A 22,046-nucleotide genomic window follows, 5' to 3' on the forward strand; every position below is an offset into this window, starting at 1 on the left:
TAATAATAACATATACTCTTGCATAATAGTCGCAGTTAAACTTTGAAAATTGTACTGTTGTGTAGGTATTAGGGTTCACAAAATTTCCGTTTCTTTTTACACACACCAATCTCGCGCGTGCGCCATCCCACTTCGAAAGAGGGCTTTCTTACTAAGAACATTACTGCGATATTTTTATTTCTCGAAGTGTTTATCGCGGCGGTTTAGCCCCGTTAAACGACCTTCTTACTGAGCACCGGTGTACTGCAGAGAAGTAACATTCGAGAAGCCAGCGTTTCAGATGTTGCTTCTCGGCAGTGGACCGGCGCTCCCTAAGTGCGTTCAATGGGGCTAAACCACCGCGATTCACTCTCCGAGAAATACAAATAACAGAGTTAATCTCGAAGTGAACATTGAATAGCGTATTTTCCGAAACCACTATTCGAAAACTTGAATATTCACTAAGCACTAATTAATGACTAAGCTGAAATCGTGAAGATTAAATTGATATTTGGCTGTTAAATATGATGATAAAAACGACTTACGATTCCAGTGAAGCACAAGAGCTGACAGACGCCATTGAGACACTGACCGATAATCTCAACTCGGTAGGGACGACTGGGAGTATTATCGAAAGCGCCTTCGGGAGCCACAGTTCACCGAACTCGTCTAGATTGGCTTCAGATCGGTTGTATGCGAATGCGGGGTTTAAGTGGGGTCAGTGCCACACTTATATGATGGAAAAAGTCCAGATGATCGGCACCGCGGCGGTCAAGCTGATCGAGATATCGAGACGCTTCGAAACATCCAGAGGGCGCCTCCGCCGCAAAGCGGAAGTGAGAGGTTGGGTAAGGAGAGAAGAAGGCGCCGGTTTTCTCGGTATACAGGGGCTTAAGGAGCCCATCGAACCGCTTCTTCTCTATTATATCAGTATTCATTCGCCATTTCATCAGCGTGAAGATTTTCTTCTTCAGAGATCTGCTCACCCTCGCGCCATCATCGCGCTGTTCCCAGACGCGGGCCTCTTCTACCTTCTTACGCACTGTGGGCCTCCTTGTCGGAGCCCCTCTCCGTCGACGTTAAACGAACCAGTCCTGATTTGAGGCTAGTTTCGAACACTATGCGAACACCCAGGCGAGAGAGGCGTTACCTAAATATGTTTCTTGCGTCGTGCATGGCAAGCACGAGATAATCACCTCGTGGTCCCCCCCTCGGATCATGCCGCTTGCTTCTGGTTCGCGCGACGCTGAGAAAGACCCCAAGTAGCCATTTTGGCCGGGGGGAACGAACGTTTTCAGAGTGACTGCATGAGTTTCATTGAACCTGGTGGCGCTGACCGGTTGTCCAGGGGCGGTGAACGATGGGGAGCGACGCGAGACCGAAGTAACGCAAAAGCATTGTCCACTGAGCCGGGCCTCAGCTGGTTCACTGTTTCTACATCTCTCCTGTCAAAGCGGCAGGCCATAGCGAAGCGGCAGTGGTCAGGCGGCCGTGGTTGGATCAGCGAAAGCGTACATTCGCACTATTTCGCTTGGTACTTGAAGTCAATGGAAAAACAGAACGAAAGTCGCAATTCCACTTAGACAGAAAGAAGGTCGCAATTTCACTCAGGCTTCTCAAAACTCCCGGCTGTCGGTTCAGGGCCCTAAAGCAGGCGCGGTCACGCGCAGAGCGGCCTTAAAAACCTGTTCGCTAATAAAGACAGTTCCTCGTGTCCTAGTCACGTTGCGCATCTCACGGCATTTGGAAGATTGGTGGCTGAAACGAAAAGGCCAAATTTGGGGAGTTAACGTGCAGAACAAACGAATGGCATCTGACACACCCCATCGGAGGATTGCGGGTCAATTTCGGCCACCTGGGGCTCTTCTGATGTGCAATTCAAAGCTCGGTTACTCGGCGCGCCTTCTCCATAATAAGCCTCAGTCAGATTGCGGGCACCTCGGCCGGCAAAGCCGTTTATACTGAGAGCGTATGGCCTTCTTAAGAAGATTTTGACAGCCTGGCAACCACAGCAGCCTAGTCTGACAGTCGGGGTATGACTACTTTCGTCCGCTATTTTGTGGCTTTGACTAAATAGGAATTAGGAATAAACGAGACAAAGAAGTAACGCAATACTGTTTTATCGCGAAATCCACTGGTTCTAGCGGGTGGTTCTAGCGGGTTCTAGCTGCGCCCATTGGCATAACTTTCTCAGTATAAACAGCTCTATCGGCCGGGATTTAAACCCACCACCTGAGGATCCGTGGGCCGGCGCTTTGTTTCGTAGCCACCAAAAAATACTACAATTTTTTTTTTCGAACTGCAGTTTGCAGGATGTAGAGCGAGAGCTCACGCTGCTGAACCAGGAATCCTGAGTTCAATGCATACCCCTGCCCGTTTCACTTTGGATGGGCATTGCCATAACCTCCTAATACAGACAATGCCTGGGCGACCATGACTGGAAGCGGCCGCCGAAATGGCAAAGATGGAGCGGCAGACAACGAATGAGAGGAGAGCCACGTGACTGGCGCCCCGCTGCGGCGAGACGCCGAAACACACTTCTCACGAGCGAACAAGTGTGTTTCGTGTCCTCGTCGCTGCAAAACCTGTGCGATGGCGTCCAGGTTCCCCGAGAAACGGCTTTTTGATGCTCTGTGCTACCAGATCCTCACGCGCGAAATCTGCGACCGGGCGCTATATGGCTCCGCCGTTGAACTGCCAGGTTTGTGGGTATAGAAGAGGCTATGGCATTGTATGCCGGCGTCCTCTGTGCATTACTGTTGCGAGATGCACGTCAAACACAGTAGGTTTGCGGTAGTTTCCAGTAGTACCGAAAACTCATCCACAGCGGAGATACAAGACGACCATCTGTGCTGACTAACTTCCCGCTGACCCGTTTAAAAAGTTCATCGAGCAACATTGGCGGTCGCCATTGCTCGAACACGTACGTAGCGTGCGATTGGATCCGAGTCCTCTCCAAACGCGGACGCAGCACTCGTTCCCAATCCGACTGAGCCGAGTTCACGCCGAACTCGGACGCAACCTTCGTTGTCCAATAGATGAGCAGGGTACGTGAGCGAGCAACGGCGAAAAGACGATGGCGCGGACTTATGAAAAGGGTCTATTCTCACGACGTTTGCCAGAAATCCGAGCGAACCTCAGACACACTCGTCAATGGCGGAGCGGCGCTATTTAGACAACTCTTTTTTTCTCTCCACTGTGGACAGCACGGAAATAAATACATTCAAGGACCGCTCCGAAGCGTGCGTCCAAGGTTCAGATAAGGACCGAGGCTTGCTAATCCTTTATCGTGTCTCTAGTGTCTACAGAACACTCGTCTTGTTACTATGCCAAACCCGAACGAGAGCGATTACAGGAGGCGTTGCTGAGAATCTTTATAGATATGAGGATTCGGAAGTGACCTCTTGGTAGCGTCTCGCTGTCACTGATAATATAAACGTCGTCGGGCATGTCAGGACTTCTTAAAGCCGTCCGGGTACGAAAGACAGCTGGGTAAGCGCAGCCCGTGTATTTTTGTTTTGCTGAGCGACAAACCCACACCTTTTGTTATACATAGCATATAGCTACTGAATGGTGTGCTCAGATAAGGACAGTGACGGGGATGACCTGTATAATTTTGTTTTCAATTGAATGTGCATATGGGCCAGCGAGACATGTCCACGCAACGAAGCACATTTTGCTTATGCAAGGCACTCTCTTGTGATAGCGAGAAATAACCACGTATGAGAGGAGACACAAGCAGCTACTTTCCCGATCGCGCGTTCACGTAACCTTGAGGGCACCAGGAATAAAAAAACAACTTTTTAAGTCGTTCATATTCTTATGTAGAATGACGCAAACTCTTCTATTATATTTTATTATATTAATAATATTTTAATTTAAATTTGCGAAGAAAATAAGTGCCAACCTTGGCCTTTTGAAACTATCATTTCGAGGATTATTTCGATGAAATGTTAACGTGTTCTAAAACTATGTTTTCGAGCTGAACTTTTTTGCGCAAAATATTTAATGCAAGATAGAAGTAAGAACACACATGTCGGACGAAAACGACAAAAGCACATCTTTCCCAAATATGAAGATGTGGTCATGTCGCCTTCCTCCTACTCGTTTATCCTCTCTACAATCTTGACCCGCACCCACACTCTATTCGTCCTTTAATATCTTATGCTTTGCCCACTTCTTAATATATATTAAGAGTTTTACTGTTGTAAGCTTTTTTTATTGTACCCAGAATTTGTCTAAACAGAAACAAAAATTAGAACCTTCGAGCGGCTGATTACAAAAATGATCACTGTCAATTTTCTTCAATATCATCTGATCATTCATCTAGACAACCGGTAATTTCAAACCTGCAAAAACATGTGGTAATATTTAGTCCGAACTTAGAAAAATAAGTGCTTAGCCAGGTCTACGGCTATGTTGCAGTTAACTACCAAAAAATAGGTTTTTTTCGTTTGGTTTTTAACTTTTAAGGGTATTTGAGAACTGTGTGCCTTGCTTGGTAATATTAACCTGCACTACAAAATGAAGCAGTGAGCTGTTTTTATTAGTTGTGTGGCTGATATTGTGTATAAAAACAGAGCTTCGCGGCGGGTTCGGTTATTAGGGCGTTGCAGTGCCGTAACGAGGAATATTTGGGCGGAGTAAAAATAAGAGAGGGGAAGGGGGAGGAGGGGAAGATGAAGATAAGCCCCCCCCCCCCCCCCCTTGCTGCACCACTGAGGTGTTGTAGGGTGTGTTCAGATTAGGACGGACATATGGATGTCAAGCCTATTTTTTGTTCATCAATTCAATTTTTTATGAGGCGGCACAACATGTCCATAGAAATAATAAACCTTCCTTTGGCAAAAAACACTTTGTGGTTTTTGTAAAACAAGATCGCGTCTGAGTGAGAGGAGGTGAAACTAGGATTTTCCCAATTGCGCGTAGACGCCACTTTGAGGACCACAGGAATAAAAAACAACATTTTCTAGTGAAAAGACGGCGAGTGTGCAGGCGAGCTGGTGGTAGCTAATCATGTGGTATTACACCTGAGACTGCGTTGGAAGAAACCGGAAGAACTTTCAGTAGAAGGAACAGACACAAAGAACGTCTCAAACTCAGCTCTCGAAAACGACAAAAGTTTGAGACGTTCTCTGGGTCTGTTCCTTCTACTGAAAGTTCTTCTGATTTCTTCCACCGCAGTCTCAGGTGTAATACCACATGATTAACATTTTCTACCACACAAATATTTTTGTATATAAAGCACGCCAACTCATCAACTCGAATGGGTTAGATTTAGTTTTGGTTTATATTTAAATTATACTAAAATTGCAAGCTTTACCTCTTTCGCAGCTCTGTCATTTTAACGAATTCTTCCGCGTTTTTTAAAACGTCTTAGAATGAAGTTATCAGGCTGAAAGTATTTGTGGAGAGTATTTTGTCCTTTTTTCAAAATTTAACACAAAGTTATCACTCAAGTATTGCAAGTGTTTTTTGTTTTTTTTTCTTAGCTGCACCCGAATGTTTTTGAATAATCGAAAAAGTCAAAATAAGGCAAGTTCCTGTGCGGTTATTAAAAATATAATCATCCTTGATTTTCTTCAAAGTTTACTGCGATGAGCCCTTGGAAACGGGTAATTCGGCAACCACAAAATACGTTGCATTTTATAGTTTTGAAATAAAAAAATAAACATTTTGCCAGGTCTGTGTTGCAGTCAACTGTCGTTGGAAGCTTTATGTGTCAACTTTTAGAGGTACTCCATCACCACATCCACAATTGCCCTGGTTGAACAGATTACCTTTCAAACACAATAAAGGGTAGTATTTGAATGTGGATAGCCGAATGACATAAGATTCGATCGATTTAATATAGGCATCACTATACTCGATTTAACATAGGCATCACCATGGACTCTAGTGGACGTTAGGAGCCATCTCAAAGAGCGCGTGACACCCAAACAACATGGGATTGGGTTGTATGGCTCGTAAGGTAAGACGGTTCATATGAACAGGAGACGTAGGGAACCATTTAATATTATGTACCAACCGATGGCGGGCGTGGTTAGGGAGAAACAATAGCTAATAGCGTCTAAAACAGAGGTAATAAGACGAAAAAGGGGAAAGCTAGGTAGCGTCATGGGACCAGCCTTGTGCCATCGCGTAAGTGAGGCCTCTGGTGTTTGTAAGGCACACCGGGTGACGTTTACAGCACGGAACGGAAGGGTGAAATCACGCAACATTAGGAAATTTTAGAATAACTTACGCAATTTTAACGCACGCCGGCGCTAAATTTAGCGCTTCCGTTAGCGCACGTGACGCAAGAGAGTTTTAGAATAGCGTTTCTCCGCCGCGACGCAAAAGCCCAAGCATCTCGCGCTTTCAACGCCACCAAGATACAGTCCAAATTTTTATTTCACAGACGAAATGCTGTAACTTGAGACAAAACAATTTGTTTTTGTTCAGAGTAACATTTTACATTTGTTTAAAAGTGAGACTACGATGCAAGCGGTCGACCGGTTGTGTCCGCATGCGTCGCCACGGCTAGAGTGTAGCGACCTACGCCGATAAACGCTCGCTCGTCGCAAGCATCAAGTTGCAGGTGATATTTTTAGGAGCCAAGCTCCTTAGCGTCTAGCCTTGTCCAGCGTCTGTGCTTCCATCGACTGCACTGCCTCCGGGATCGGCCCAGTTTAAAAAAGTGGGCGTACGCCCGCACGGGGGTTCGAACTCAGGACCGCTTGCTTACGAGGCAGGCGCATTAACCACTACGCTACACGCCAACTTTTGTTTTATTTGCACAAAATACGCAATACACACAAAACACTCACATGACACTGGGGCTAAAACGCCACGTGCCCTCACCTGTGGCCGTAACGATCCTTAAAACTCCTTCATACCTATTAAGCCATCTAACAAGCCAGCCCACTCGGGCGGGGTCTCGCTCATTTATAAAACACTCTTGACCTGCAAAACAACTTCGATAAAAAATAAGCGCGCTGACTTTGGGCGGACTTCGGCATGCCGCACCGATACGGGACCTCCACAGACCGTACAATCCAAGGGCCATAAAGAGATCGTAAGGCACAGTTTCACCTTTCTCCACGGGAAGAAAGCGAATGGTGTATTCATCAATGCACGTATCTTTTTTCAGGGTCCTTTGTAAAACATACCCAAAAAGACAGCGTCCCAGCAATGCAGGAACGCATGCTCAATAGTCTCAGGCTGTTGACACAACAAACAATTGACACCCCAAGGAACGTACATGCCCCGCTCCTGAAGCCTCACCTTCACTGGTAAGGTGGCAGTGTGTAAACGGAAGAAAAACGTTTTTACCACTGGCGGCACACACATTTCCTTAACGCGGGTCACTACGTCCCGTCCAGGACCTGCCACATACGGCAGTTGCTAAAGTGGCACCGGAAAAACTGCATCAAGAAGGTCGCGGGGTAATCTTTTGCGCGTTACACTCGACAAATAGTGCATTGAAAATCTCACTGCCAAAAATTGAAAGGAGTCAACAACTTCCTTTATAAACCCACCCATCTTTGCGGGCGGACCCACCTCTGAAGACACAAGGAAAGACGGCAGGAATTGAGCTAAGCGGGTTTGATCATAACCTGCAACAGTGGATTCTGTTGATCGCGTAAGAAAAAAAAAAACGTTAAAGAGTCTTTCGAACAAAAGGATAGGCAAGCCCTACCCCCCCTTTGGAGACACGGCGAAAAAGATTGTCTCGGCACATCGGTTCACTCTCCGACAACCAAACAAAGAGTGAGAAAACTCGATGCATCTTCTAAATGCAGCCATTTCGTCGTTTACCCTGAGACTGTTTTTTTTTTAGAAGAGCAGAACTAACAGAAAAAACAGACAGGTTTCTGCTACTTCTGCTCTTCTAAAAAAAAAACCAGTCTCAGGGTAAACGACAAAATGGTTGACTTCCACCAGCTAGCCTGTACCTTTACTCTTTCCTAAATGCAGCTTTGAGTACACCATAAGACTTGGAGGACATATCATAGCTTGGCGGTTAAAAATACATTACATACGGTTGCACGTGCAAAAATAGACAAATTGCGGTTGCGCCACCCGGATGTGCTCTTCCTAAGTTGCTCTACTACACTCTCCCAGCATGGTGTTGTGCCTTTCATGTGCTGCAACGGGGCCCCGAGGTATTTGCACGGCGTAGTATCCCATCGTATCCCTTCGTAGACTGCTGGCGTTGGAGCCCACGTCCCCTGCCATAGACCAACACTTTTGTCCGGATTAACCGCAGCCCCCGTTGCGGCGCAGAAAGACGTGCAAAGTTTTAGAGCCTCTACGACACTCTTTTTGTCGGCACAAAACAGCGCGATATCGTCCGCGTAAGACAAAACTTTTTTTTCTATAGAACCCATTGAAAAACCTTTCACATTCTTGCTTTGAATTATGCTTAAACATAAGGGCTCCAAGTACAAAGCGAACAACAACGGGGACAAAGGACACCCAGGCCTCACAGAGGCCGAGACAGGAATTTTCGATGTTAAAGAATGACTTAGCACTAACTTGGTGGTGCACCCGGTGTACGCCATACAGATCACATCAAAAATAATATTACCAACATTTACCCGCTTTAAAACAGCCCACAGCACATCATGCTGCACGCGGTCGAATGCTTTCGGCAAATCGACTTGGATCATGGCTACTTGGCCTGCTTCGTTTTCGACAGATTCTAAAATAGTACGCGCAACGTGATTGTTAGTTTGAATGGATCGTACCCGGATCCCACAGGTTTGGTGTTCACCAACTAGCTCTCTAACAACACGCTGTAATCTGCTGGTCAAAACTCGTGCAAATATTTTATAATCGACGTTGCACAAAGTGATTGGTATTCATTGGGTGACGCATCTCGCCTGTATCGCGTCAGGCGTCTTTGGGACAAAAACGGTGTGCGTTTGTAAAAAGGAAGGTGGCAACGCTTTAAAAGAGTAAACCTCGCGAATCACTTCTAAAATGAAAAAAGAAGAACAACGCCACTACCCTCCACAAGTGTCGGAGTGCTCCCACACTAGCGACGCGACGGATCGCAACGACGCTTCTGGGATGGTGTCTAATAAACTTGACGTTACCATCGACGGCCACGACGCGACGGCACTCATCGACACCAAAGCAGACTACTTCGTTTTGAGAGGGAAGCTATTTCGCCGACTTCGGAAAGGGACGTCGCAGTGGGATGGCACGCAAATGCGAAACCTGGGCTGACATCTCATCACACCAGTGGGAAGGAGCACTGCACGCGTAAACATCCACGGGGAGACCTGTTCATTGAAATTCGTCGTCCTCCAGAACTGCTGAAGAAACGTCATTCTTGGGTTATACGTCATAGACCTTGGAGCAAGAGGTTGACGCTGCGGAAACTTATCCCTACGTCGGAGGATCGCGATGCGACGTCAGCCGCAGTACGAGTCCTTGCCGACGATGTCAACCTGCCGCCATTATCAAGTGCCTTTGTGTCGGCCGGGATCGTAACAGTCGTGTGCGGTGAAGCTCTGTTGGAAGGAAACGTTCAACCGCTCCTGGGGAGAGAAATCGGCATTGCTAGGGGTTTCGGAAGAATTCTCAGCCCCTGACAAAGGGCCAGCCGTGGACTACTTCGAGGAACTTCCAGACTCAGCCGCGATCGCCTCCATCTCAGAAGGCTCCTCTTCATCGCTACACAGGAGTGCGCCGCCTTCGTAGCTTGACATCAACCCGACACTCCGAATACCAGAACGACGACAGCTGACTGATATTCTCGCCGAATACAGCGAATGTTTTCCCACGTCATCAAGGTTGCGCTAAACGACGATTTCCGAGCATGAAATTGTTACAGATGAACCTGCCCTTCCTATCCAACAGTCGCCATACCGTGTCTTCCTGAAAGAACGGGAGGTCATACGGGAACAATTTCAAGAGGTGCTCGAAGGCGACATCATCCAGCCTTCAAGCAGTTCCTGGTCCTGCCCCGTCGAGCTGGTAAAGAAGAATAACGGAACGCCGAGACTTTACGTGGAATATCGCAGGCTGAATTTTGTGACAAATAAAGACATATATTCGCTTCTACGCATCTACGATATGCTTGATCGACGACACCACGCGTTACTTCTCATCGATAGACTTGAAGAATGGCTGCTGGCAGACTGAAGTCGGCCAGCGGGAGCGTGCGAAGACGGACTTCGCCACGCCCAACGCGCTGTGCGAGTTTAAGGCGATTCTTTTAGGTCTTTGTGCGGGACCAGCCACCTTCTTGCGTGTCATGAACACTGTGCTGGCGCGTCTGAGAGGGCAGAGCTGTCTCGTTTACATCGATGATGTTTTGGCTCACGACTCCGCGCAACGTTCAAAGCCATCAAGATCGCGGGACAGGCGCTTAAGCCTTCAAAACGTCGGTTCTTTTAGAGCAAACTAAAGTTTCTAAACCACGTTGTAAGCAAAGTAGGTGTTTATCCTCACCCTGAGAAGACACGCGCAGTGGCCCAGTTATCACCGCCGCGAGACAAGAATGCCGTGAGAATATTTCTAGGACTGCGCACCTATTGCAGACGTTTCGTCCGAAACTTCGAGAAAATTTTGCGCCGCTCACCGACCTAACGAAGGACACCGCCAAGGTCCACTGAGCAGAAGAGCAGCAATGCGCATTCGATGAGCTGAAACAGACTCCAGACGCGTCCGCTCTTCGGCCATTTTGACCAGCATGCCGAAGTCCACACTGACGCTAGTAATACAGGACTGGGTGTGGTACTGGTACAAGAACAGGAAGGCGCGGGATGAGTAGTCGCCTCTGTGAGTTGGACACTCTGCAAGGCAGAACGCAATTACTCCAGGACAGAGAAGGAATGCCTTGAGGTCGTCTGGGCAAAAACCAAGTTTCCTTTCCACTTGTACGTATACGGAAGTCTGCTCAGAGTGATCCCAGGCCACCACTCGCTCTGCTGGTTTGCGAACCTGATGGATCTGTCAAGACGACTGACCCGTTAGAGGATATGACAGCTAGATTTTGACATGTCCGGGTTGTACAACCCTAGCCTCAAGCGCGAGGACGCAGTCTGTCTGTCAAGGGGCCCCGTCGAGTCAGCTCCCGTTGGCGACGATTACAACGAAGGGGACAATTTTCTCGGCGCAGTCAACCTTGACGATTTGGCGGCACTCTAACGAGACGTCCCTGAGCTGCGCGCACTGATCGATCATCTGGAAGGAGGAGGAAGTAGAGTTTTCCCCGTCTTCTTACGAGCCCTGGCAAGCTTCACCGTCCAATAAGGCGTGCTTTACAAAGAGAACTTCGGGGGCAACAATTCAGTATGGCTTCTGGCAATCCCTGCGTCTCCAAGAAAAAATCGTCGAAGCCTGCCACGACGACCGGACGGCAGGTCATATTGACTTCAGCAGGACACTGACACGAGTCCGCAAATATCACTTCTGGCCCATGCTCCCGAAGACCGTCAACCACAAGGTCGTGTCACGAATGCCAACGACGCAAGAAACCACAAACCAAGGCCGCAGGACTGTTTCAGCCGATCGCACCGCCGACCATCCCATTCCAGCAGATCGTAATGGATCTACTCGGGCTATTCCCCAAGTCGATGCAGAGAAACCGTTGCATAGTCGTCGCGACGGATTATGTGATCCGATGCCTCGAGACGAAAGCCCTCCCATACCGGACAGCTCTGGAAGTCGCCGAATTCTTCATTTAGTCCATCGCTCTCTGTCACGGCGCCCCTCAAGTACTGATTACCGAGCAAGGGGCAACATTTACCGTTCAGCTGACTCGGGAGGGTCTTCGGTTCAGCGAAACCAGCCACCGAAGAACCACCCGCGAACCACCCGCGAACCAAAGGGCTCACGGAACGGCTCAACAAGACCCTTGCCGATGGTTTCTATGTACGTCAACGTGGAGCATAAGCCTTGGGACGAAGTGTTCCCATACGTCACGTTTGCTTATAACGCGACAGTTCAAGAAACCACCAGAGTGACACCATTTCAGCTGGTGCATGGCCAAAAAGTGACGACGATGCTCGACTCGATGCTGCCCCATGAGCCAGTTGACGACGGAACAGTAGACGCCCAGGTGATCAGTTAGCGAGCATAGGAGGCGCGTTAGCTACTCCACCAGCGGATTCAGGACCAACAACGTGTCGACGCTATCCCGTACAACCTCCGCCGACGTGACGTTCATTTTCAACCGGGAGACAGAATGTGGGTATGGACACCGATACGACGCCGCTGCTTTAGCGAGAAGCTCTTGAAGCGTTACGTCGGACCGTACCAGGCGTTACGTCGCATCGGATACCAGAACTACGAAATGCTTCCACACGGAACACAGTCGTCAGGACGCCGCCAGTCGCGACCGGAAGTGGTGCACGTCGTTTGTCTCAAGCCCTATTATGCTTGAGAGGACTAATATCTATTTGATCCGGCGGTTTACTCTTTGCGGTTATTTGGCGTAACTCTATGTTAATTTATTTAAGGTTGTATTGGGGCGATGCACTTTTAAAGGGGGGAATAATGTCGCGTGCATGTTCGAAAAGAAGCGCTTTTCCCTTCATGTACAAAATTTGTGTTTATTTTTAAAACGAGCATAAAGATAAGAATGCCAGAATGACTTTGCCTACTCAGTTTCGCCTTAACTCATTACCGAACATTCAAGGCCGGTTCTTTGAGAAGCTGAGTGTAGTAAATAAGTTGCCGAGCGTGGTAGTGTCGATTCATTCACTCACCCGCTCTCGCTATAGCCACCTGTCACGCCGACGCAGCGTTGCTCACTGCTGCCGCCGTCGACGCTCACTGCTGCTTTCTCGACGTTTGTTGCCCCCTTTTTTCTAGTACAAGTTCTCCGATCATAGTTTTATTTTCAATTAATTATTTAGCGTCTCTTCGCCTTGATCCGTGACATCATAAAAATTTAAAACCATGCGGCATATATGATCATCGAAACCTAGAAAGTATTCTTCGTGGTATTCTAAAGATCTAATATATTACATAAAGAAAAAATCGCATTGTCACAAATTGTACAAAAGATATGAATCGCAAATGGGGTATGCTAAGTTCAACATTTATCGGTCTCTTGTTAAAAAGTTATTTATTCATGACGAGTGTGTGCATTCAAACGCAGTGGAAAATAGTCTTTTTCACAAACCAGGTGAATTTTGGACATTTGCTAGACCACATACAAGAGGAAGTACGCATGGTATCTGTCTAGGAAGAAGTTCTGATTATCTGTCTCACCCGAAGGATATCACTAGCTTTTTTTCAAGTCATTTTAGTGGTTGTTTTTCCTCTGATGTTCCTAAAGACAGTGCATTTCTTGACGATCCTGTCTACTCTGATGTTTGTGCAGTAGACAAAGTCACTGTTAGCGAGATCTTGGCGGCTATAAGGAAACTGAAGCCGAAACTAACATCTGATACAGATTATGTGCCTAACTTTATTGTTAAAGGTTGCTCAAATCTTTTTGCGGCTATTTTAGAGCATATATATAATATTTCATTGAGTAAGGGTGTATTTCCCTCTGGTGTGGAGAAAGTCTATTGTTGTTCCTATTCATAAGACGGGGGATACTTCGCTAGTTGGGAAGTATCGCCCTGTACCATTGCTATGTTCTTTTTCAAAGGTATTTGAGATAGTGATGCACACCTGTCTATCTTTTTATTTCAAGCCACGTATCAGTTCTTTTCAGCACGGTTTTATCAAGGGGCACTCAGTCGAGACAAACCTCTGTACCTTCCTTGATTATTCAGTACCTTTTGTTTGTAATCGCGGTCAAGTTGACGTTGTTTATTTTGACCTCTCGAAAGCCTTTGATAAGGTGAACCCCGCTCTGCTGCTGCACAAATTGTCGCGTAATGGCGTTTCTCCAGTGTTTTTATTATGGCTTGAAAGCTACCTGACTGACCGTCATTCTGTCGTACGCATTTTAAACAACTTCTCTGATCCTTTTTATCCGTCATCGGGAGTACCACAGGGCTCCAATTCGGGTCCACTATTGTTTTTGATCTTTATCCATGAGATATCTACTTGCGTAGTAAACTCAAACGTGCAGTTATTCGCAGACGACATCAAGCTCTTTTTAAGTATTAGATTAATCGACGACTGTGACCTTCTTCAGAGTGACGCATCGCATATTTTAAACTGGTGTCGAGAACTTTGCTTAATTATTAATCCAGAAAAAACTAAGGTTATGTCTTTCAGTAAAAAAAACGTAAAATTTTACAGCATTTATACCCAATTGATGATATGTGCATTTTAAGAGTATCATCGCTTCGTGATCTCGGTGCGTACTTTGACACTACTCATCGTTTGGCTGCCATGTCGCCCCTACTGCCCGTTCTGCATTTAGATTACTTGGAATGATTACTCGATTAACTAGAACGTTTGCGAACTATGCTTGTTTGCTTCGTTTATTTTCTTCTATTATCAGATCGAGACTAGACCTTGGCTCTGTGGTATGGAATTCACTGACACTACGTGATGCAGCTAAAATAGAGTCAGTTCAGAGACGCCTTGTGCGCAAACTTTATGACAAATACCTTGGCCGAAGGCATTTTTACAACTATGAACTCCTGCTCGACAAATTTGGCCTTCAGTGTCTATCCCTCAGAAGATTATCGCGCGATGTTGCCTTCTTGTATAAAATAGTTCACGGGGACATTGACAGAACACTTTTGTTCACAGTGAATTTTAACGTACCGACTCACTCAAATAGGGGAGCTCTCACTTTTTATCCGCACAATCAACACATGACATCACCAACAACAAGAATGCAGACAAGTGTAAACAATCTTGGGCATGAAAATTTTAATATTTTTGCTAGCTGCGTAAATCTCAGTAGACAATTAGATGAGATTATTTTCCGTCGCTAAAAATGTACTGTCATGTTTTGTTGCATGCCAGTTTTATCAGTTGAGCATGTTTTACAGCTGCGCAAATTTTCACTGTGCCACATTGTAGATCTTTGTTGGTTGTTGACTGGCACAAATAAAGGCATTATGATGATGATGATGATGATTTAGGGAGGAGGTATAGCTCCTCCATGAAGTCCCTTTTTTGAGCTTGAGCAGAGCCTTCGGCTGCGTGGTGTAAGCATTACCTGATGATCAGAGGCGTTAAAAACACAAAAAGCATCAGTTGCGCGACGGCGCAACGCTGGTTCAATGACGCTACCTACCTTCCCGTTTCTTCGCTCATTTTTTTTTCATATTCTTTTTTAGACGCTATTTGCTATTGTATATTCTTATCGTCTCCTGTTCAGAATATTCTTATTGTCTCCTGTTCTTACGCTCTTCTTTACCTTTCGATGGACCACTACTATCTAATAGGTCTGATCAATTTGTCCTAAATAATATTAGTTGTTCATTACGTTACGTGCATAAACGAACTCTCAAACATGGCACCTTGAATGACTGAAATCTGCAAACCTTTTTTGATATGAGATATTTATATCACGTGGTCGGGCTTCTTACGTAATATATGCTTTACCCACATATGTAAAATTATATAGATATTAAGTATTTATGAAAACGATTGTTAAGGTATTACCTTGCAAACACATGATAAATACCGGAAAACGAAACTTTCTCAGCTATAAACTAAACAATTCGTTTTTTCTTAATTTTCGTCAATTATTCTACTTTACATGGGCCTCCATTCCCATGAAAGACATGCTGCGCAACATGATCGAGGAAGGAGATGGAGCCCTTCTCCAAGGCGCTTTCTTTTTTAGTCTGATCGGGCATTTTTCTGCGCGTGTATACGTAACTGGATGTGCAGATATACTAAAATACCCTAGTAGCTACTTACACGGCGTCACAACATTGCTCCAAAGAGGCTACCTGGCGTTTACTCCTTCGCCGTTGTCTTTGAGATACAACCTGCAATTGTTCTTCCCTGGCCGCGCCCCCTACCTGTCGGGGCAGAAGCTTCCGTAACGTCGCCCGTTCCTATGCTCCAGCTTACCTCACGACGGTCCGTAGAGGACGCTAAAACTCAAGGTCAGTTCAAGGTCATGATATCTCGGAGACGGACGCATTTAACGCGTTCTAACATGATACGTTGAATCAGCGGATGTGGCTTGTAACATGCGCTACAGTTTATCATAAGAGAAAATAGGGTATGGATTCTATGGAAATGCCGAGATAAACAAATGATATTGTTTTGCCAGCATATTACCCAAACTAACGTCGTACTCTGGAAAGGTAGAGCAATTAATTTATGATAAACCAAGTAACATCCGAAAGACCGAACGCGCCGAAACGCTTCTTTATATTCAATATCAACCACATTACCAATGAAAACAGGTCACGTTTTCTTATAGTTTTTAAGGTGTCTGCAGTTTAATATGACCGAGGACGGCCATTGTGGCCGGCTGCGCTCGCGTACGCCAGTTCTCGTTAAGAAAGAAACCCTCCGCCGGTAAGCAACTGCAACATTGACGTGGCTAAACCTTAATTTTGCTAATTTAAAACAAAATAATACATGTTGTAGAAATAAAGTTACAAGTGGTCGTAAATCCATCAAATGTAAATTTAAAAAAAATCGTTGAAGATTATATTTTTTAATCCGTTCATCCGCGCGCAAATTGCCGCTCAAATTTTTCAACTTTTTTGTTTTAGATTTTTAGCAAAATCATGGCGCAGTATAACAACTTTGGCAAAAATAGAACTCTAACTATTTTTAAAAGTGTACCAAGCATGAGATAATTTGCACGAAATGTTTCAGCTCGACAACGTTACATTGAAACACCTTAAAATTCACCGATAAATGCCTCAAAATAATAGAATTGCTTAAAAAGCTGTTTGTAATATTTGTATCTCTCTTTAAATATAACGTCAAATAAAGTTACCACAAGAATAAAAACTAAATTTAATAGCGCCTACTAGACCAGCATGCTCGTATTACACATATAAAAAGATTAACGTTTTAAAGAGTTGTATTTCTCTACTTCCGGGACCCTCAACGTTGCGTCAACGCGCCACCGAGAAAATCGTTGTTTCCCCCTCCTCTCAGTGTGATTCGTTATCCCGAAAACACGGAAGTATATTGCAAAAGCCAGCACGTCTGTTCGTTGCGTAAGCGTGTCTCGCTACTTCAAATAAAAAAAGAATAAAAAAAAAAAGATAGACACGACACTTCTCCTGACTGTTTTTATCTGAACAACCACAGCCAGCATCAACCCGCAGGCGCACTTCTCATATATCATGTACGGGGACACGGCGTTCGCTGTAGGCACGATGGACGAATTATCCGCGCTTCGAGCCCGTTCAAAGGTTGTCTGCTTCGTGTTGAAATGCCATTAAAACACCTCGGGGGGGGGGGGGGGGGGGGGGAGGGGGAGGGGAGGGAGAGGGAGGGGGGGGGGAGGGTCTGCGTTACCTTTTTTTTAGTTGTCCTACCTCTTCTTGTTTGCGCTTCTTTAATGCCATTTCAACATGACCAACCAACTAGCCCAACAATACGCCTTTTGTGTTTGCTTCGTACAGATTCGAATGGGTCTGCAGACGGTTCTTGTACAACCAATCTTACAGGACGAGGAAGGCTTCAGTTCCGGGCAGCACATGTTTTAGCAGTACGAGCACGACCCAAGACACGCAGGGTGTGATTCACTATGCTCACCCTGTTTTCTTGGTGATGGGTTATTGGTGATCGGTTCTTCGTCGTTCTTATCGGCTAATGCCCCAACCCGATTGGATGCAGAACAATCTTAAGATTATCGGGACGCGCTAGGCTCTGCGTTGACACCGACTACGACAGGATTAGAACGGGACGGCGGTCATTCGGTTGTCCCGCGGCGCGAGCTTCTATAGTCTATAGCTTCCATAGCACTTGGGTGGCATCTCCTGAGACTCGATCGTGCACGTGCAGCCGAAGCACGGCGGAAGCCAACGATCGTGTGCCGAAGGTCGGTCGCCCGAAAAACGCGACTTGCGTTTTAGTCCTTTTAGTGACTACGGATAACGGGCGCCATAGTGTCGAATTTTCGATGTCCCCTATACTCCGCGACAACTTTTCCTGGCAATGCAGTGGAAGGTAGAGGCCCGCGTCCCCTCTCCCATTTTGAGTGTACGCAGGTTCTCCTCCTCCCCCATTTCCGGGGAGAGGAGGAGAGCCCGCGCCTTCCACTGCATTGCCTTCCACTGCATTGCCAAGAAAAGTTGTCGCGGAGTATAGGAGGAGAGGCCAGCGCGGCGCTTAGGTTGAACGCCAGTGCTGCCTCGGACGCCTGTGTTCAATTGGTGGGAACACGAGTGTGTGACGATCTCTAACAAAGCACTCGTGCGCAATTTGTGCCGATAGCTTTCGGTGTTAGCGTTTCGTGCTGACGATTGCGAAGCTCGATCTTGTTGACGCGTTGCGTAACAAATTAACGCGTTGCGTAACAAAATCAACTTGGGGAAAGCATGATCCCGCTTAATGGATCCCAGCGGTTAAAATATTTCAAAGTTTTTTTTTGTTTTGTTTTTGCGTGGTTCGACTCTTTGAAGCGTTAACAGCTGGTCACGAAGGAGCTTGGTTTCGAAAGAAGTGATGTTGCGGAAGACTGTTTGGGGTGCCAGAATCTTAAGCCGGGGTCGCACTGCTTATATATTATACAAAAGACAGCCTACCTACCATTCAAGCACGTGTCACCGCGAAATCCTAGCTTCGAATGCTGCATGGCAATGAGTTCCAGGAGCGCACTCGGCACGGTGCTTTCGAACCACGGATATTGCAGTGACTCGTAATTCCAGACTGCATTTTGCATTATGTTTGAACAGCATGAGCGTAGCTACACCGTGACCGTAGCTTCAGTGTCGTCGTTGAACCGATGCGTTTTTTCCCCCCAATGTACTCGCTTAGTAAAAACAAGAACCGCGTAAAACTCGAATTAAACAAACGTCCCTCGCGTGATTCTCGTGCGTAATGTATGCGTGTAGTTTGTCGCAGAGATTGGATAATGTACGCTCGAAATTCAACTCTTTAGGGTACTGTTGACAATTGAAGCAGACGTCAAACAGTCGAAAATTGATTTCCGGTAATGCATTTCTATGGGAAAATGTGCGTGCATTTTTTCCTCCGGTCGATTTTAAGAGCAAATATCACGAATAATTTGTACGTGCTAGGTAGCTTAAAACATTTCTCAGTCGCGCAGACGATATGATTGGTCAGTTTCCGCGTTTTTCCTTCAAATTCGTGGCATTAAACACGGTACTATGACAGCCTCATACACGCACTTATGTGCATTGTAGGGGCACCGTTAAAGCGAACACGGTGTCGGCGCTTTTAAGCATGGGCGATATACGTGCCAAACGAACTAAGGACATCTCGAAAACCAAGCGACACGGCAAGGCCTACGGAGTAACAATGAATCAGTAACTCCCTGTGCATGTAGACGATAAAAGTGAATTGAAGGTCAGGCAATGCAGTCCGACTTGCAATAAATAAGTACCGCTTTATTCTTTCTCAGGAATATGTGCGAAAATGTTGTTCTTCGTTAAAAACATAACCCGAACGGTCAAAATCTTTGAAAATAGGAAGACGCCAGAGAACAAGTGCCTAATACAAACTGCCCGGCATAAAAATATAAGAAAAAAAAAACTTTTCATAACCCTCGTACCTTCTACTTTACGGTTTCAATGTATTTACCGCTCGTAAAGATGCAAGACGGAATCATTTTCATATCATGAAAGAAAAGGCTTATTATCAATCCATAAGCATCTCCGGAATGCTGGCGAATCTTGAACGCACTCTACAATCCTTTCGTATGTTAATTTGGTTAGGATCGTCGCTCATTTTCACACAACTGCTGTGGAACAGAGGTCTGGGCCGTAGTCCTAACGAAATTTTACATCCTTCAATGATGCAGAAAAGTACTGTAGTTAAAGTACTTACCGTGTTACAATTATAATAAAGGTTCATACTAGTAGGTACGATAAAAATGACGAAAGTGATCCAAAGTAATTCCCGGCGAGGCAACAAAATGCAGGCGCGTTTTCCCATAGGAATACCCAGGAGCACGGAAAAGGTGGACTGGATGCTGTCTGATTCAATTTGCATCCCTGACGTCGCACAGGCATTAGCGCCATTTGAACCTCTAGCGTACATTATACTTACTCCATGGTTCCTTATAGTGCCTAGCTCGCTACGTGCTCGATGACCCAATGCAGTTTTAGGGACTACTTCATCTCATGTGTCAGCGATCCTTGATTACAGGCTGTTGCAGCATACCAGCACAACTAGCTGAGAAGTCGATACGGTTCATAGCGGAGCACTAGAAAATGAATAGACAAAGCGAATGTAACCTGTGCCGGTCTCTCGTTACACGACAGGAGCCGTTCGTAAACTAAGCAAAAAAAAAATGCTTTTCAAGCGAGGGTGATGTATCACCTTCCGGTATACAATGGCGACGAGTCTTCCGTTCCCTGTCGGGACAAGGTACACTCCGTTTCATTTTACGATGCACCGGAGCGGCCGCTTTGAACCATCCAGTGGTTTGAACATGTCACGTGGCTGCCCCCGCCCCCCTCCCCGCCCCCCCCCCCCCCCCCCCCCCCCCCCCCGCGCGTCGCTGTGCCCCTCATGGCGGTCCCGTGACAATGCCACGGCATTGGATTTGACTTTGATGTCTCGTATCGTGCTGCGCGATCCATGGCAAGGTGAAACGGAGTGTATGTATTTGCTCGACAAAGGGGTCTTTTACAGACGTGCCGTGACATTGGCTGGGTGTCGAAGGTTTACCGTGATTATCTGGAAACTGGCCCTCACTCAGAAAGGATTTCAAAATGGCGATCATAGCTCAGAGATGGCAAGTTGTATAAGCTCGAGCATCGCTGAAGTCGAAGGAATAGTCTTTTGTAAAAAAGAAGAAAGTGCAGCACACCGGGCTGTCGATTCGTCAAGTTTGAACAGCAAATGGAAGCAGCAGTCGTCTGTTTTGTGCATCCGGCATTTGAGACTGGTGACGTTTCATTGTGGTGATCTCTACGACACGGGTAAGCGTACGCTCACGTACCCGAGCATTCTTGCGTCCGCACGATGCATAAGTGACTAAAATTGTCGTCGGCGACAGCTTTTTACAAAAGGGAAGATAAATGCTTAATGTTGTATTTATGCCCGGTTAGGCCAGGCTTTCTGTGTAAGAGGCTCTTACCTTTTAGTGCTTGGGGCAACATTGTTGCCATACCAATGTGGCCGCGAAACTAGTCTGTCTAATTTTACAATGAATATCATTACGGTCAGTTTTGCGGGGAGTTTTTTTGCTATGCAGTAGTTTTCTTTCCTTGTTTGTTTTAGATACAGCGCTTCCCTATGGCATGGACGCTATTCTCGAGACTATTTTTCACGTACACATGGCGGTAAGTAGCCCGTGTTTTTGTTGTTGCTTATTGTTTCTCGTTTTTTATACAAGCGTTAATACACACGTTTTTGTGTCTCTTTTTTGTAGGATCCTTGTCCTCGGATATCGAAATCGGCTTGAACTTTCTTCATTAGATCCACTCACAGAGAATGTGAAATCCTCCACACTCTCGGCTGTGTTTCAACGGGCGTCCATAAAGAAGCGGGAATATAGGTGAGTTCGGCTCTGCCTTCTGAAACCATGGCTTTTGCTTTTATTGGTGGAGGACGGGGGCGGTTGAGATTTAAGCATTTCGTACAGCGATGGCCACGCTGTGAGGCCTATTAAATCTGTGAACTTACACGTGGAAGAACTTATAGGATGTCACGTCTGATGTCCAAGTTTGTATTTGTGTAACTATAATAAGCTATGCTTATCAATTATCACCTTTCAAAGTGATCCTATCGGGAGTATGACCAAGTTGCAAATCGATGTGACTGATCTGCACGTAAGCTCAGCTCTCTAAAAGATATTAACGTTTAGGTAGAATGCACAAAGATATCCGTCTGTATCATTTGTGATTGATACAGCGTCTTGCTAGAAGAGATTCAAATAGCCTGCGGTGTCGCCGCTAATGAGGATGATATGATCTTGTACAGATGAATTGTGCGGAGGATGTCGATGATGATGTGTGGGATGATGATGGTGATGGGATGATGAAGAGGAAGAGCATTAGGCCTAGCAGCGGCCTTCGCGATGGTGGTCTTCG

The 22,046-nt window shown here is 46.1% G+C and overlaps 1 protein-coding gene across 1 annotated transcript in view; it reads left to right on the forward strand.

The window, feature by feature from the left end:
• Positions 1 to 22,046, forward strand: part of LOC8039489 (ATP-binding cassette sub-family C member 3) — a gene marked incomplete at its 3' end in the record, with an annotated part of 76,202 nt that overhangs the window by 33,891 nt on the left and 20,265 nt on the right. Inside the window, 2 exon segments of the mRNA XM_042289737.1 lie at positions 21,235 to 21,296; positions 21,386 to 21,511. Of these exon segments, the coding sequence (XP_042145671.1) occupies positions 21,235 to 21,296; positions 21,386 to 21,511 (188 nt within the window).

This window comes from Ixodes scapularis, unplaced genomic scaffold, assembly GCF_016920785.2.
Source record: "Ixodes scapularis isolate PalLabHiFi unplaced genomic scaffold, ASM1692078v2 PGA_scaffold13__105_contigs__length_92229423, whole genome shotgun sequence".
In the NCBI taxonomy this organism is placed as follows: Eukaryota; Metazoa; Arthropoda; class Arachnida; order Ixodida; family Ixodidae; genus Ixodes; species Ixodes scapularis.